A 14650-nucleotide genomic window follows, 5' to 3' on the forward strand; every position below is an offset into this window, starting at 1 on the left:
ACATCCAAGTTATGAAAGTATTCTTGGCAATAACCATGTTCATGATGACAATGAAAAAACAGTGTGCTTCACCACATGATGGCAGTAGCGTCTAAAACGCAAATGGAAAGGATATGGTAGTTTTTGCCTTGATGAATTTTGTGTGGTCAAGGCAAGCCCAGTGGAAATCTGTACTCCCTCCTTGGGTAGAATTACTATATTTCGTTTTAGCACCACCAGTCCACCATACATAAATAAAATCAAAGCGCTTCACATACCAGCCATGGAAGCTGTTCAAATAATTCAATTTTATTCAAGTCGCAATCTGGGAACCCATCGGTAAAAGGGGGGTGGGGTATGGTGGTGGCTCTGTGGCTTACATTTTTCATGTAACATTGCAAAAAGTTGTGTATGAATAATAGCTTTATACCCCACCCAGTGGCTCAGAGAAATTAGACTTCTGCCCGGGTACCAAACTAGTGAAAACAGATCTATAAGCTTGTAGATCGACTATATATTTGTTTAATTTCTGGAATCTCTTAGATGTGTTTGTTTTAAAATTAATAATTCTAATTTATTTCTTTAAAAAAAAAAGGAAACATTTTTGCAATATATATTTTTAATAGGACATTTTAGTATTTTATGAGTTCCTTTAGTTGACCTTGTATCAGTGACATGTACTGTCATGTAACTGTACCTTTTCCTATGCAAATCAATAAAGTCTTTATTGAAGACTCTTCAATCAATCAATCAATAAAACCCATAAAAATGGGTCCCGAGTCGACCATAGTTATATGGGGTCCCGACCATGGTCCCGACTCACTGTTTGGGAAACTGGGTTTCGTACCAAGGGAAATACGAAAGTCAGCATCCGGTGGACTTATGGACCAATCAGCCACAACCAAACTGAGCACCATTAGGAAGGCTTCTCGAGCAGCAACGGTGAGATTCAATGTCATAACTATGACTGTATATTTACCTACATTAACAACTGTATACAAGATATTACTTCGTTTCTCTGTCACAGGTTCCTCTAGTTTGATATGGTTCCATTAACAAACTGTGTTGACGATGAAAGTAAAAAGCAAAATATTCGAAGACCCTGTTTTAGCTAGTTAGCTGTAGTTTGCTAACTAGCTAACCTCCTTGCCCTTTGTTTACCTTTGGCTTGTCAAACGTAAATGCTTATGCATTCGTGGGCTTTTTGTATTGAACTGATTGTATTAAACTATGTTAAACTCACCAACATTGCAGCTGTACGGGAATTATCCTCTTTCTATCTGCAAAATGTTTGATTCATAAAAATCCACAGTTGACATGTTGGTAGTACACTCCCTTTGGTTAGACCACCTAAACCTAAGCTTATGTGACACCTCCATTTAGAATGATGGAAGTCAATCTTCTGAATAGAAATGTTTCTGAATGGAGATGTGTGACCTTAGAATGGAGATGTTTAACCATTTCTACCCCACTGTGACTGTTCGTACTCAAGAGTTTTGGCAAAAACATTTTTGAACGTTTATGTGAAATGTTTTTCACTTAAATAATAAAAGTTATGCAGGGATTTACTTTTGGTTCTAAATTACATATACATATTTCTTTCACTACAGCTTTTTAAAATGCATTGCGATCGTGTTTGAAACAAAAGTAGTACCTGCTTTTCCAGAGCACTCGCTACTGTTGTTAGTGTCTTTTTGATGTTTGATTTATCTAAGATTGTAACATAAAAATGTGTTATTTCACTTCAGCTCTCTGAACATCATGGGTCGCCACTTCGGAAACCTGGCCAAGGTCAGGCACATCATATCCTTCAGTATCTCCCCATTTGAACAGAGGGCTTTCCCCAACTACTTCTCTAAAGGAATCCCCAATGTATGGAGACGGGTTACCGCTTCTTTCTTCAAAGTCGCTCCCCGTAAGTATTCATATCTGTATATATTTTGAATCATGACACATTTCCATTATAAATGTTCATTTCATTTGTATGATTTATTTGATTTAAAAATGAAATTATGAAATAAATGGATTAGTCTGAATAACCACTCAAGTCCTATTTTATACTTTTATACTTTATACTAGACCTACAAGCTCACAATGCCTCACGTGAGCTTGTACATTTGCTGATCTTTTTAAAAACATGAAATCCCCCCCCAAACCCCTAAACTCACACCTATAGTTTTTTCATCAGCTGTGTTTCTGTGCTGATTGTTTTGCAGCGATGACGATGATGTACCTGACATACACCTGGGGAAACCACGTCCATCAACAGGGCAAGAGGAAGAATCATGCCGACTTTGAGAATGACGAATGATCTGCCTGCTACTCTACTGTCTCCCAATTCTGTTAATTCCAATTTCCAACTTCCAATGTTTGACCATTAAAGATCAAATATTTATGTGAAGTGAGTTTTGATTGCTGAATCTGAATTCCACAAAAGCAATTTAACCGCTTATGCACTGTATACTTTGTCGTACGACAAATAGCAAATCAAGCAGATATACAGACTGGCGGTGCTTGCTTTGCCACAGAATAGCGAGGCTAGGGTTCATACCAATAAGGTACTGTTCGTGATATTAATAGCGTTGTTAAATAGTGTTAAATAGCTCTGTTTTCACTTAATGTTTTCACTTAAAACATTAAGTGAAACTTACTTTCACTTAAAGTGAAATTGGAAGTAATGAAACAAATGAGCAGACACATTTTGAACTGGAACACCAGCTGATACTTTAATTAATCATTTATTTGTCTCCAGATTGTATACTAGTCTAGATGTTATTGCTTTGTTAGAGTAATGGCATCCAGAGTTTACACACAGTGTTCAACTCGATGTCTGGCCCCTGGCCTGAACTGAGTGGCAGTATTATGCTGAAACCAGAATTACTATTTTCGATAATGTTTTTACTCTGAAATCAGTTTGAAAATACAACACATTATAAAGCATATCACACAGTATATGTATTCTCCCCTTGAAAATATTGGTAACACAATTACAAAAAAGATTAATAAAATAAATCTACCCACAGTGGAAACTGAGTTTCTGCTAAAGTAAACAAGGGGTGATTATTCCAATGTTTGGGAGCCAGGAGGAAGAAGAGTCTGGGATGTGTGGAGTATTGTCCAGGGTGTTTTAGGGATGGCTTGGACAGCATTCCTGTATTAGGGTACGGTCACACCAAATTATTTTTTCTAGATAAGCGGATTCTGCCAATGCATTTCAATGGGAATGGAGTGGATTTTTTGAGAAATCTTCCGTTTGCAGATTTCTTCAAAATTCCACTCCATTCCCATTGAAATGCATTGGCAGAATCCGCTTATCTGCTGCCATACCCTTAGAATCATAATCAACTTTATTGTCACATCAGAGGTTTTCAGGTGTAAAGAAATGGGGGAAACTTGTCGTGCAGGCTCCATCGTTCATAGTTTTCAGGAAAGGGGGAGACAGGAGAAGAGTAAGGAGAAAAAACAGGAAGGAACGGTCAACAGCTCAAAAGAAAAATCAGCTGATGTAAGTGAGTGGAAAGGGTTATTTTGCACTCAGCAGTAAGGTCAAGACCTTTTGGGTGACAGCAGCAACTGGAAGTCAGTGAAGGGGAATGCAAAAGGGGGAACGTGAATATTTGGGGAGATTGAAGATTTGAAGACCAGGCAGTTGGGTGAGCATCTGAGAAGGACGTTACACTCAAGTTACTATAGATCTTATCGCTGTATCCTGCTATTCTGAGAAATTAGTTATCATGCACCTACCATATCTCCAAACAGGAAAAGATCTGTGATGCCAGAAGCTGTGGTTGAATCTCTTCTAATCTGCAGTGAATCCTGGTGTCTGCAACCCGTAATGTTACCGTATTAAAATAGGGTTAGGGTTAGGCATTTAGCAGACGCTCTTAATCCAGAGCGATTTACAGTAAAGGTAATTCATCACTACATCAACATCAATACAACAAATGCGTAGAAATGGTAATCTAAGAAAAAAACATAGACAAAACACCTATTCAGTAATTCTTCATAAAAACAAAAAGCATAAAAATTGCTATCTAAATTACATGTATGGTCATTGAGTAGGCAAGTGCTATGGGCTAAGGTGGAGTCTGAAGAGTTGAGTCTTAAGAGCTAGGGAGTGAGTCTGCAACTAGGAGTTTATTCCACAAATATGTAGATGTTCATTGTGAATGAAAGGCTGGTCAGGGAGCTGCCACTCTTGGATATAACACGTTTTGGTGAATGGGATCAGTTAGTACAATGTAATGCTTGTTTGAGGATGTCTGACATGTTTATCGTCACCTTGGAACATACAGTATTTTGGGAACTCTGCTTGAACATTAATGTGAAAAGCCACATGAAGGTAACATGATATTTGACTTTGGAGACATAGAACATCAACTCCTTTCAACCCATTTCCTTCCAGGTTGAGCACCTGCACCATGAAGCTCCACAATGTAAGAATGGAGCAGAAAGACTTGAAGGGGTGGAATAGTTGTTCAGGTGAATCTTCCTGTGTGCTGGACAAATAAAGGGCCTTTTCCACCGGCAAAGAACCTGTTCGGGTTCTTCCTCCAGCCCATGGGATGAACCAGAGGTGTGCTTTTCCACCGAGAACCGGAGTTGGTTCCGAACAGTAAAAGTTGGTTCGGAACTGGAACCACAAAATCCTTGGTTTTTGTGGTTCCAGAGCCAAATCCTTGGCTCTGGTCCAATCTGGTGGAAACGCAAGCCGGTTCACAAGAACAAACCAGGTTCCCAAGTATGTTGAACCGGCACTGGTTCTGGAACCGGTTGGAACCGATGGAAAAAGCCCCTCTGAGGCAGATGGGCAAGCAAACACACTACTCGAGTTGTAAGGCATTGTGATGCGTTATGTGCTTGTAGATCTGCTATTTTCACTCGTTTTGTGGGACGCTCTTGTACGATGAAGCAGGGCTTTACCTTACGAATAAACGTATACATTTGAAACTTGGAGATGCAAGGTTTCTGAAAGTGACGATATACATGTAAAAATTAGGCTACTTATCAGTTCAGTTAGCCAGACGTTAGTCCTGTTAGTCACATGAATGGGCTGAGAGTTCTGCATATTTGAGTGTTAAACGATATACATTTTAGTAAATTGTGATCTGCCTCACAGCCCAGGGACCCTGGTAGTCAAGGGCCCCTGGACACTGGCCCTATTGGCCCGGTCCATATATATAACCTCTTGCATCAGTACGATTTAACTGTATAAAGAACCATGCCTTCAAGAAAAGCAGGCGAAATCACATTTTATATCAGCATATAGGTAAATCAAAGGGAAGACTGGAGTTCTCTGCTGAAACCATTGCCTTCTCGACCCGGATAAGCGGTTGAAGATGGAACGGTAAATCAAATAGGCCTAATATGCCTTACAGTGTTAATATATATGTGTATAGCCTGCATGTACTTGTGTTTGGTGCATGATTAAATGTTTGCATGGTGGTTTGAGCAGTGCTCATGGATGCATGCAGACAAAGATTATCTGACCCACTTCCAGTCTGTTTAGATGGTTGTCTTTTTGTGTCGGATGTGTCCAATGTGTTATCTAGTCAATTTGATTACTTTAAAGGGGTAATTCATTTTAAAACACTCCTGTTAATGTCTGCTCTTGCTTGATTAGCTAGATTAGTTTTTTAGATATGTTATGTTCAATCGTGCCACCCTCCTATAGGCCATTCTACTTCAAACTCTATTTTAACCGTAATTGAAAATACACGTCCCTGGTTCTGGTGACTGATATTGTCCTCTTGTATTTTAAATGTCTAAAGTCTAAAGAAATGTTTTATTACATTTTTGGTTAAAATAAATTATAAATAAGTAATGTAATAGAAAAATGCTCTGGTAAGACTTCATGGAGATCTGCACTGAGGAGCGCCCCTTGTTTATGTTCATCTTTATTAAATGGAGCTAATTTTAGTTTGATTGTGTATTGTTTTGAACAGGAATTTACATGGGGGGCCAACATTTTATGATATTATATCAAACTTTTCTATTTTTAATGCATCAAATGATTGCATTTTATTCCTGTGCACTATTAAATCACATCTTCCTCTAGTAAAGGTAGTTAAATTAGGGGTTGTCTTGTGTTTCATTCCCTTGGTTTTATCTTATGAATTAATTTGAATATTTTATTATGTTCCATATTTATGTGGGTCATGTATGTAGTTTACACGATTCACACAACAAAATGTATTGTGTGTTAATTAATCCTTTATTGTCACGGTAATAGGAACACAAGATATAGAAATAAAATGTACATTACAACTAAAAAATATTTGGGCAAGGTATTGACTTCCATAATGACATTTTGTTGATTGAATATTTTATTGGCAGTACAGCACATTGAGTAAAAAAATAAAACATAAAATTGATAAACACAAAAATTGGAGGCTTCCTTTGTTGTTGGCCTACTGGCAGCATTTGGTCCAGGGGTCGCATACTGAGAGACTATCCTCCTGCAGAGCCGCGATGTAATACCTCTTCACTGTTCACACATGACACACAATTGTGTCGGCACTGATACAGTCGGTGATATGTGTCAGAAGTGTGCACAGTTTATGTTTTCTGGCATGAATCAGCGCACCACACGTACACTTGGTAACCTGCATCAGAAACAAAATGACAAAAACTAGTTGTGAATGAAGGTTGGTGAGCCTATTGTACAGTAGGTAGTCACACACACACACACACACACACACACACACACACACACACACACACACACACACACACACACACACACAAAGAAATAATAAGTACAAATGGACTTACACACCTTTACCACATTTGGGAACCCCCTCAAAGAACCATGACAGTCCCTGAACCCCATTTTGAAAACCACTGATTTAGAGAATTGCTTACGTGGGTGTTGAAGTTCTTCACGAGATTATCAAGTGTCTTCAACTTTCTGTCCTGGACCTCGTTCAGAGCCAGAAATGTACGCAGACTCTTCTCAGCCAAACAGAAGAATTTATTCTGGGAGGAAGACAGAACATGTTACAGAATACATTTTGAAAATAAATGTTTGGAGAAATGTTTATCTGTGCCTTGCATCCTTAATTTTGGAATGCCACTTTTCAGCTATCTCACTAAAGCAGCTCAGTGGCCTTGTGGAGTGTCTGCCTTGAGACTGGTAGGTTGGGGTTCAATCCCCGGCTGGGTCATACCAAAGACCCAGTGCCTCCTGTGCCTCCCTGCTTGGCTCAGCACCAAAGGTTCGATTGAGACTGCGACAAACTTGCGTCATGTCCAGGGGGTGTACTTGTACATTAATCTGCCTCACGCTACATAGACAGGAGATAGGCTCCTGCCCTATGGGCCTCATAGCTCGGCAAGGCTTACTTACTACTTACTTTTCCACAGTGGTTTCGAATTTACAATATTTTAGTGTCTGTCAGGGTGCACACAATGCAACATGATGCTGCTGATCTTGCACTGGATCTTTCATGAAAACATCTCGAAACAGGTGATTAACAACAATAAGAAACTATGTTAAGAACAGTTGGTCATAGTCATAGATGGGAAAGTTTATAACATACCACACATGGATTTGATCTTTCTTCCTCTGATGTTGTGTAGACTAACTCATTCAATAGCGCCTGTTTAGAGATTAGAATATGATTGAAAACATTTTATTAAAATGATACATTTGAAAAAGAATTAGCATAATGTTTTTATTTTCTGAACATAGCTTACCGTGTCATTTTGTGTTATCATGTCTTCTGCCATCTTTTTAATTTCCATCTTCAGGTCAATAATAACAGGACGTTGAGGATTACCATGGTTGTTGTGATGAATATGTGCTGAGTAGACCATCATAAATGTCAGAGAGAGGATACAGAGAGTCTTCATGGCTTCAAGGTACAGCACAGGTGTCAAGTTGAGATGGAAAGCTTACTAACAAACACACTCAAATACTTGCTTATATACTCTACTAAATGCTGACACTCTCACCTACTATCCTGATGAAGGATGAGATTGTCATGTCAAGATCGTCATGATCTTTCTGATGAACAAATAAGGACCTGCCATCAGATAGCAAAAAGAGCTGTGCATCTTTCTGACTACTGAAATCCCCTATACCTGACCACCATTGTGGAGTCCAGGGGTCGGGGACAAGAGTCAATACGAGCACAATTGATCTCTGTCACATGAGCCTTCATTCCTCCCCCCGTAAACCAAATCCTTAAAATACCGCAAGACACTCCTTTCAAAGCTATGGACCAGATCTAGGGTTATTGTCTCCACCAGCCGAAGGCATGGGGGAGAGTATGTTTTCCTCTCCGTCCGTGCGTCCGTCCGTCCGTCCGTCCGTGCGTCCTCGCAGTTTGTGAGCGCCAAATCTCAGTCGCCGTTGGCCCGGTCGCTGCCAAAGTGAGCACACACATTCCCTGGATGCCAATCTAGAACCTCTGCCCTAAATTTTTCAAATGGGCCTTTTCTAGCGCCAACTAGTGGCCGATGTTTGCTAAACACATTTCTGTGCACTACTCTTACAGATTTTGTCCAAAAATCCTACAAATCGGTAGGCAATATCTCGACAGTCATGTGATCGACACGGATCTGTCCGATTTTGCATATTCCATCCTGATTGGCTAAGATTGGCTTCCAAAGTTTGTGGGATTGAGCCGTTTTGAACAAAATGCCTCAAATCACAAACGCAAAGTGCAATTATCATGAAATCGCGCACACACGTTCCCACTAGGCCGAGGAAGAAATGCCACTTAATTTTTTTTAATCAGCCTCATGGTGGCGCTATAACAGCCCGATTTGTGGTTTTACCTATAACTCCACCGATCAGTTTCAAACTTTGTAAGCGCACTCCCTAGAGGCTAAGGATAAACCTTTGCCCTGCATTTTTCACATCAGCCTTTTATAGCGCCACCTTTGGGCCGACTTATGTAAAACACATTTTTGGATATTACTCCTTGAGATTTTATCCAAAAATCATGCAAATCGGTACACAGTATCTCTATAGTCATGTGATCAAGTTCGATCCGTCTGATATTTCATATTCCATCCTGATTGGCTAATATTAGCTTCCAAAGTTTGCAGGATTGCTCCGTTTTTGAACAAAATGCCTCAAATCATCAACGCAGCTTGCGATTACCGTGACATTTGCCACAATGCTACCTTTTTAACATTGTCCTGTTATAGCGCCACCAGCAGGTAGACTTTAGCAAAACGCATTTTTGGAACACAATGCTTGAAATCATGCATGCAGCGTCCGATTGCCATGAAAGATCTAAGGTGAAGAACATATGCCACCCTTTTTACATTGGCCTATTATACAGTAGCACCACCAGGACGCACGGCCTGGTGGAGACCTGTGCTCGGAAGAGCACTGCTTCTAGTTGCTATATGTATTTGTTAGTGTTACAGGAAATTACACAGTTGTGTTTGTGATAACACAAATAAGTGTTGTTAATAAATTGTTATTAACAATTATAAATGTTTGTGTTGCATTTGTGTTGTGAAGAGAGACATCAGTTGTGATCATGTCCCTGAGAGAGAGAGAAATAGAGAGATTACACATTTATTTTTCCAATTTTAGAGTAATTGGGTGCAGCAATTTTGGAAGACTAAATAATACTAGTAAGACGCCTCAGGGCGACATGCGGCCTTGCCCGGCCATCTGGCCAGTGATGCATATCGGACCAGTTACCTATATATGGAGACCCCTGGTACCCATATATGGAGATCCATGTACTATATGGATATATGCTGTGAGAGCCTAAACATGCTTACTCAGTTATAAAGACAAAAAACTCTAGTTCCATTCCAGTGTCAAAAACATGTACAAGGATAAGGTTGGGGAACTTAGAAAATATCCAAGGCAGCTCTGTTACTTTCAAAGTAGAAAAACAATTTTATTGGGTCATGGCAGCAAGAATAAAAAAACGACCTACGCGTTTCAGCCACATGTGGCCTTCATCAGGGTCCGCTTACTCAGTTATTGGTTATGTGAAACAAACTGACATCATACCCTTTTATGCCCATACATGGTGATCCCTGTCTGTAGAACCAGCCGTTAGTGTCAGGGAACTCCATAATTGGGCATCAGGGAACTCCATAATTGGGCATAAATGGATTCTGCTAGTGTGACATCATAGTGAAGCCAGAGCGTGATGTCAGAGCCACAAACCCATTGTGTTAAGAGTACTTCCCCTGACATCACAGTGACGTCAGAGCATGATGTCAGCGCGACAAACCCATAGAACCACAGTGTCAGGCGTGACCTACAGAGATACGTGAACAAGAAGATATACCGGTTTTCATAGTTAACTGCGACCTATGGTCGCAATAAATAGGAACAAATCATGCTTTATAGGAAATTGAAACATTCGCTAATGTGGAGATACCCACATTCATACTAATATTGATTCATTTAGATAGAGTGATGCTGTTTTACTCATTTTGCAGGGAATCGTGAAGATAAAATGTGATCAGTTTTGTGTCACAGCTTAGCTTGAGGAAACTATGACTGGTTTACCAAAGGAATTACATCCAAAAACTTTTACTTAAAAGATTATGGGTAACACTCAGGACTTTACTGAATGTGTCATTACTACACCAGTGCACCAGTCTCTGTTTAACTCCTATCAGATTGATATGACTGATTTGGGGTTGATATCATGATGTTTACTCATGGATCTCCTTTTTTAAATATTTCATCATCTCTGTTCAGAAAGGCTACTACTCTGAAGGGGCTTTTTATAATGGAATAATGTTGTCTGATATTGGTATGATGAATGAGCAGATAATAGAATGGAAAATAATGGAAAGTCTGGTTAGGAAAATAGAGAATCACTACTAACTGTAAATTATCATGTTATCAAATGCATTTCTAACCCCCTCCAAAGGTGGTTTTGGAGATCTTCTAAACAATGGTATCTTCAATGGATTTTGCACACTGAAATAGTAGGCTACATAAAATGAGAAAAGCAATTAAAAATAAATAAATAAGCAAGCTCACTACACAACGTGAGCTGTTAGATCTATTTTCAAAAGATTTTGACACTTTTATAAGTAAAACATCTGAGTAGGCTACTGCAGTACTCCCACCGCTGACTGACAACACATTGACTACTCTATTATCCTAATAGAGTAGTTTTACTTTTCAACAACTTTAAGTAGGCATACCAGTAAGGGAGAGAAGCGACCTCGCCCTAAAGCGCACACATGGACGTGTGCACATGGGAGCGTATGGGCGCATGCACGCATCTGCCTGGGTGACAGCAGACTGGGTGAGCGCTGGCACTTTGGCATGGGATCAACTTTGACCCAAAAAATCAAACCTCGGTTCGAAGTGAAGCAGTGAATTTTTATTCTATGTGTTCTAGATCTATACATTCTGTGTTCTAGATCTATACTTTCTATGTGCTTTAGTTCTATTTGTTTATGAATTCTGAATGAATTAATGAATGATTTTGTCAATTGTCATGTGAAGCTTGACCAATCCTCAATTCTGCATGCACGGGACATGTACGGGACAGACAAAGCCACTCCTTGGAAGCGGCTTTCACCGCTTCAAAAATGAACAGACCTGGTTGATTGTTTAAGTTGGACAAAATGTGGCAATATTTTCCGAAAATATGGAGATGACTGACTATGTCCATATGCAGGGGTTGACACTAAGGTCTCAGAGGCACTTGACGGTCGGGCAAGTACAGGTCATGTTTACTTGTCTAAAGGTCATGCCCACTTGCCCGAAAAGTAAATCGTCCATTATAAAATGATAGGTAAGATTTTAATTACCTCTCAATTTAACGTCGTATTTCTTTACTTTCTGGGTCTGTGCAATAAAAAATGTCATACCTAAAATACCTCCAAATCCAAATACATACATAGCTATGATTAAATATGTCTATAGTTTCACACTTGTTATTAAAAAGAACTGCTCATTTTAGTAAAGACAGCTCATTAAAGGTAAACAGACAGTTACCCCGGAATCTTGTCTCCAGTCCTTGGCAACGACACCCCAAGTAGCATGCAATTCCCTTCTTCGCACATGAACAGTTTTTCTGGCAGCCTTTGATACAGCTACATGATATTGCCTTGTCCATTGATATAGGCCAGGCTGGCTCTGTAGATGGACAGGGGACTGCCTTCCCATGGCGGCAGCATGATATAGGCATCTATATCATGCTGCCACCCACCTCCTAGACCTTCCAGAGCTGTGGGTGAGAACAGAGCAGGATGCATATCTTCCTATCCATCACATGGTCTCAGCCCTTGGACTCGCACAGTGTCGTGCCCTGCCCTTTATTCACAGCCTGAGTGGCAGAGATACCACCAGCTATCCCTTTTTCACTGGAAAGAAGGCATGGTTCAAGAACAGCATGGGTCTAGATCTCCCTGCACTTCAGGAATTTGGTGAGAATTCCTCTTATTCCCTCTCAGAGGATGTCAAGAATCAGGCTAGAGACCTCACGATAGCTGTATATGCATCAAAAGCTGACCATTCGGAGGACTTTGACCTGGCAAAGCTGAGAGTGAACAAGTTCCTAAATAACCGATCAACCCTGTTGAAGCTGCTGCCACCTACAGAAAATGCCTTTGGCCTGCACCTGAAAAGAGCTGCTCTTGCAGCCATAATAGATAAAACTGCACACATCGCGAAGCCAGACATCCCTTGCTTCACTGAATATGGATGGTCTCTCAGTGCAGTCCCCTGTCCATCTACAGAGCCAGCCTGGCCTATATCAATGGACAAGGCAATATCATGTAGCTGTATCAAAGGCTGACAGAAAAACTGTTCATGTGCCATCCATCCATCCATCCATCTTCAACCGCTTATCCGGAATCGGGTCGCGGGGGTAACGGTTCCAACTGAGACTTCCAGATTTCCTTATCCTGCGTAACTTCCTCCACTCCCTCTGGGAGTATACCGGATTATAGGATTATACTTATATACTTATATATTATAAGGATTATACTCCCTCTGGGAGTATAATCCTTCCATCTGGTCTTAGGTCTGCCACGGGGTCTCCTCCCAGTGGGACGTGCATCGAGGACCTTCCTAGGAAGGCGCTCGGGGGGCATCCTTACTAGATGCCCGAACCACCTAAGCTGACTCCTTTCCAAGTGAAGGAGCAGCGGTTCTACTCCAAGTCTCTCTCGGGTGATTGAACTTCATGTGCGAAGAAGGGAATTGCATGCTATACTTGGGGTGTCGTTGCCAAGGACTGGAGACAAGATGCAGCAGGATAGGTACACATGACAGTGATAGTGACTAGCAATTATTTGCATTATAATGCAGCCTGTTTTAATCATGTGTTCATTATAATTTCCCTGAAGCTGAAGTTGTTGGAAAGCATGTGCATGTCTATGTGTGAAAGACCCAAAAAGGCAGTTGCATTCATTTCATTGAGATAATCTCTCTCTTTTTTTTATAAATTTTTTAAATAAAGAAATAATTTCTAAGATACATTGTTTTGGTCTCTGATTTTATCTGAAGTCATTGCTACAACTACATACAGTAGAATCGGACAGGAAATATAATATCTCGTTTACAGCCATTTTGACAACATGCAAACTCAAGAATAATACAGGTATAAGTCCCTTCTGTGCCATAAATCTTAGCAAATGGATTCATATTGCTTGTATTTGCAAAAGCAGTCAACAATCATGGTAGAAATTATGTTAAAGCTCTATTTTGGGAATCCACCATCTTGCAAATATGCACAATAAAGGTCCAGACACACCCAATAATAAAATTAGCTATTCCATTGAGTCTCCCATGGTCAGACACCATGAAATGGACACCAAGTTTGCGTTTCTAGCTCATCTGGTTCAGAAGTTAGAGGCAAAACCTATTTTCTGGGTCCTTACATTATGGCGGCCATATTGTGGCGGCCATATTGGATTTCATGGAAACTTGCAATACAAAAAATGTTCATATGTATACCATTGATCAACCTGTGAAGTTTCGTGGAAATATCCCTCAGTTTAAAAATGTTCCCTATTCACCCCCCATTAAAACTAATAGGGGCTAATATTGAGGCGGCCATATTGGAACTTTGCCGTACAAATTGACCGGGTTGTCCATATAGGTTGTGATCCTACTGGGTCATAGATAATATTTCTGGTGGACAACCTTTTATGTCGGGGCAAATGCAGGTTTCCTAAAAAAAGTCTGGTTTGCCCCCTGGGTAAGTGCTCTTATTTTACATTCCACAGACCAGAAGACAGAGCACACTGGCCACGTACATTCAGGTTTTCAGACAGATATCTTGTGTTGTGTTCCCCTCTCAAATGAGCACGTGCCTGATCGGGCAACCTGAAAGCAAACTTCACCTGCCCGAAATTTTTATTTACTTGCCGGAGGCAGGTGGGAAAGCCTTAGTGTCAATCCCTGCATATGCATTCATATGGGCATAAAAGGGATTGTATAGTGTGGTTGCCCTAACTGGGCATAATCTGGGAATGCCCATATATGGACTTAATATTGATGTTTTCAGGCCACCATGGCATGAAGGGCTTAATATGTATGCTAAGGCCAGACAGGGCCTCGGGGTGGCCGAGTTAGGGCCAAGCCTTAATTTTCAGGCCTGTTGAGAACGCTGAGCTGTGAGTCGTCATTGTGATGTCAAAAGTTCAAAATAGGTCCGCTATAGGCCTATATCCTTCTGCTGAGCTGGTCAAGTCATCATTGTGATGTCAGAAC

The 14650-nt window shown here is 40.4% G+C and overlaps 2 protein-coding genes across 2 annotated transcripts; one reads left to right on the top strand and one right to left on the bottom strand.

The window, feature by feature from the left end:
* The first annotated feature begins 869 nt into the window (after positions 1 to 869).
* LOC308301802 (cytochrome b-c1 complex subunit 8-like) lies at positions 870 to 2380 on the top strand. The gene is made up of 3 exons (XM_080745908.1): positions 870 to 921; positions 1728 to 1894; positions 2196 to 2380. Exons 2-3 carry the CDS (start codon positions 1741 to 1743, stop codon positions 2288 to 2290), a joined length of 249 nt encoding a protein of 82 aa, XP_080602034.1. The 5' UTR covers positions 870 to 921; positions 1728 to 1740; the 3' UTR covers positions 2291 to 2380.
* A 4077-nt stretch (positions 2381 to 6457) lies between these two features.
* On the bottom strand, positions 6458 to 7794 carry LOC308301693 (uncharacterized protein). The gene is made up of 4 exons (XM_080745767.1): positions 7678 to 7794; positions 7521 to 7580; positions 6844 to 6957; positions 6458 to 6584 (listed from the first exon to the last, which is right to left on the bottom strand). The coding sequence occupies exons 1-4, from the start codon at positions 7723 to 7725 to the stop codon at positions 6471 to 6473; spliced, it is 336 nt and encodes a 111-aa protein (XP_080601893.1). The 5' UTR covers positions 7726 to 7794; the 3' UTR covers positions 6458 to 6470.
* Between the last annotated feature and the right edge of the window lie 6856 nt (positions 7795 to 14650).

This window comes from Nannobrachium achirus, assembly GCF_963921795.1.
Source record: "Nannobrachium achirus genome assembly, chromosome: 17".
Classification (NCBI taxonomy): Eukaryota; Metazoa; Chordata; class Actinopteri; order Myctophiformes; family Myctophidae; genus Nannobrachium; species Nannobrachium achirus.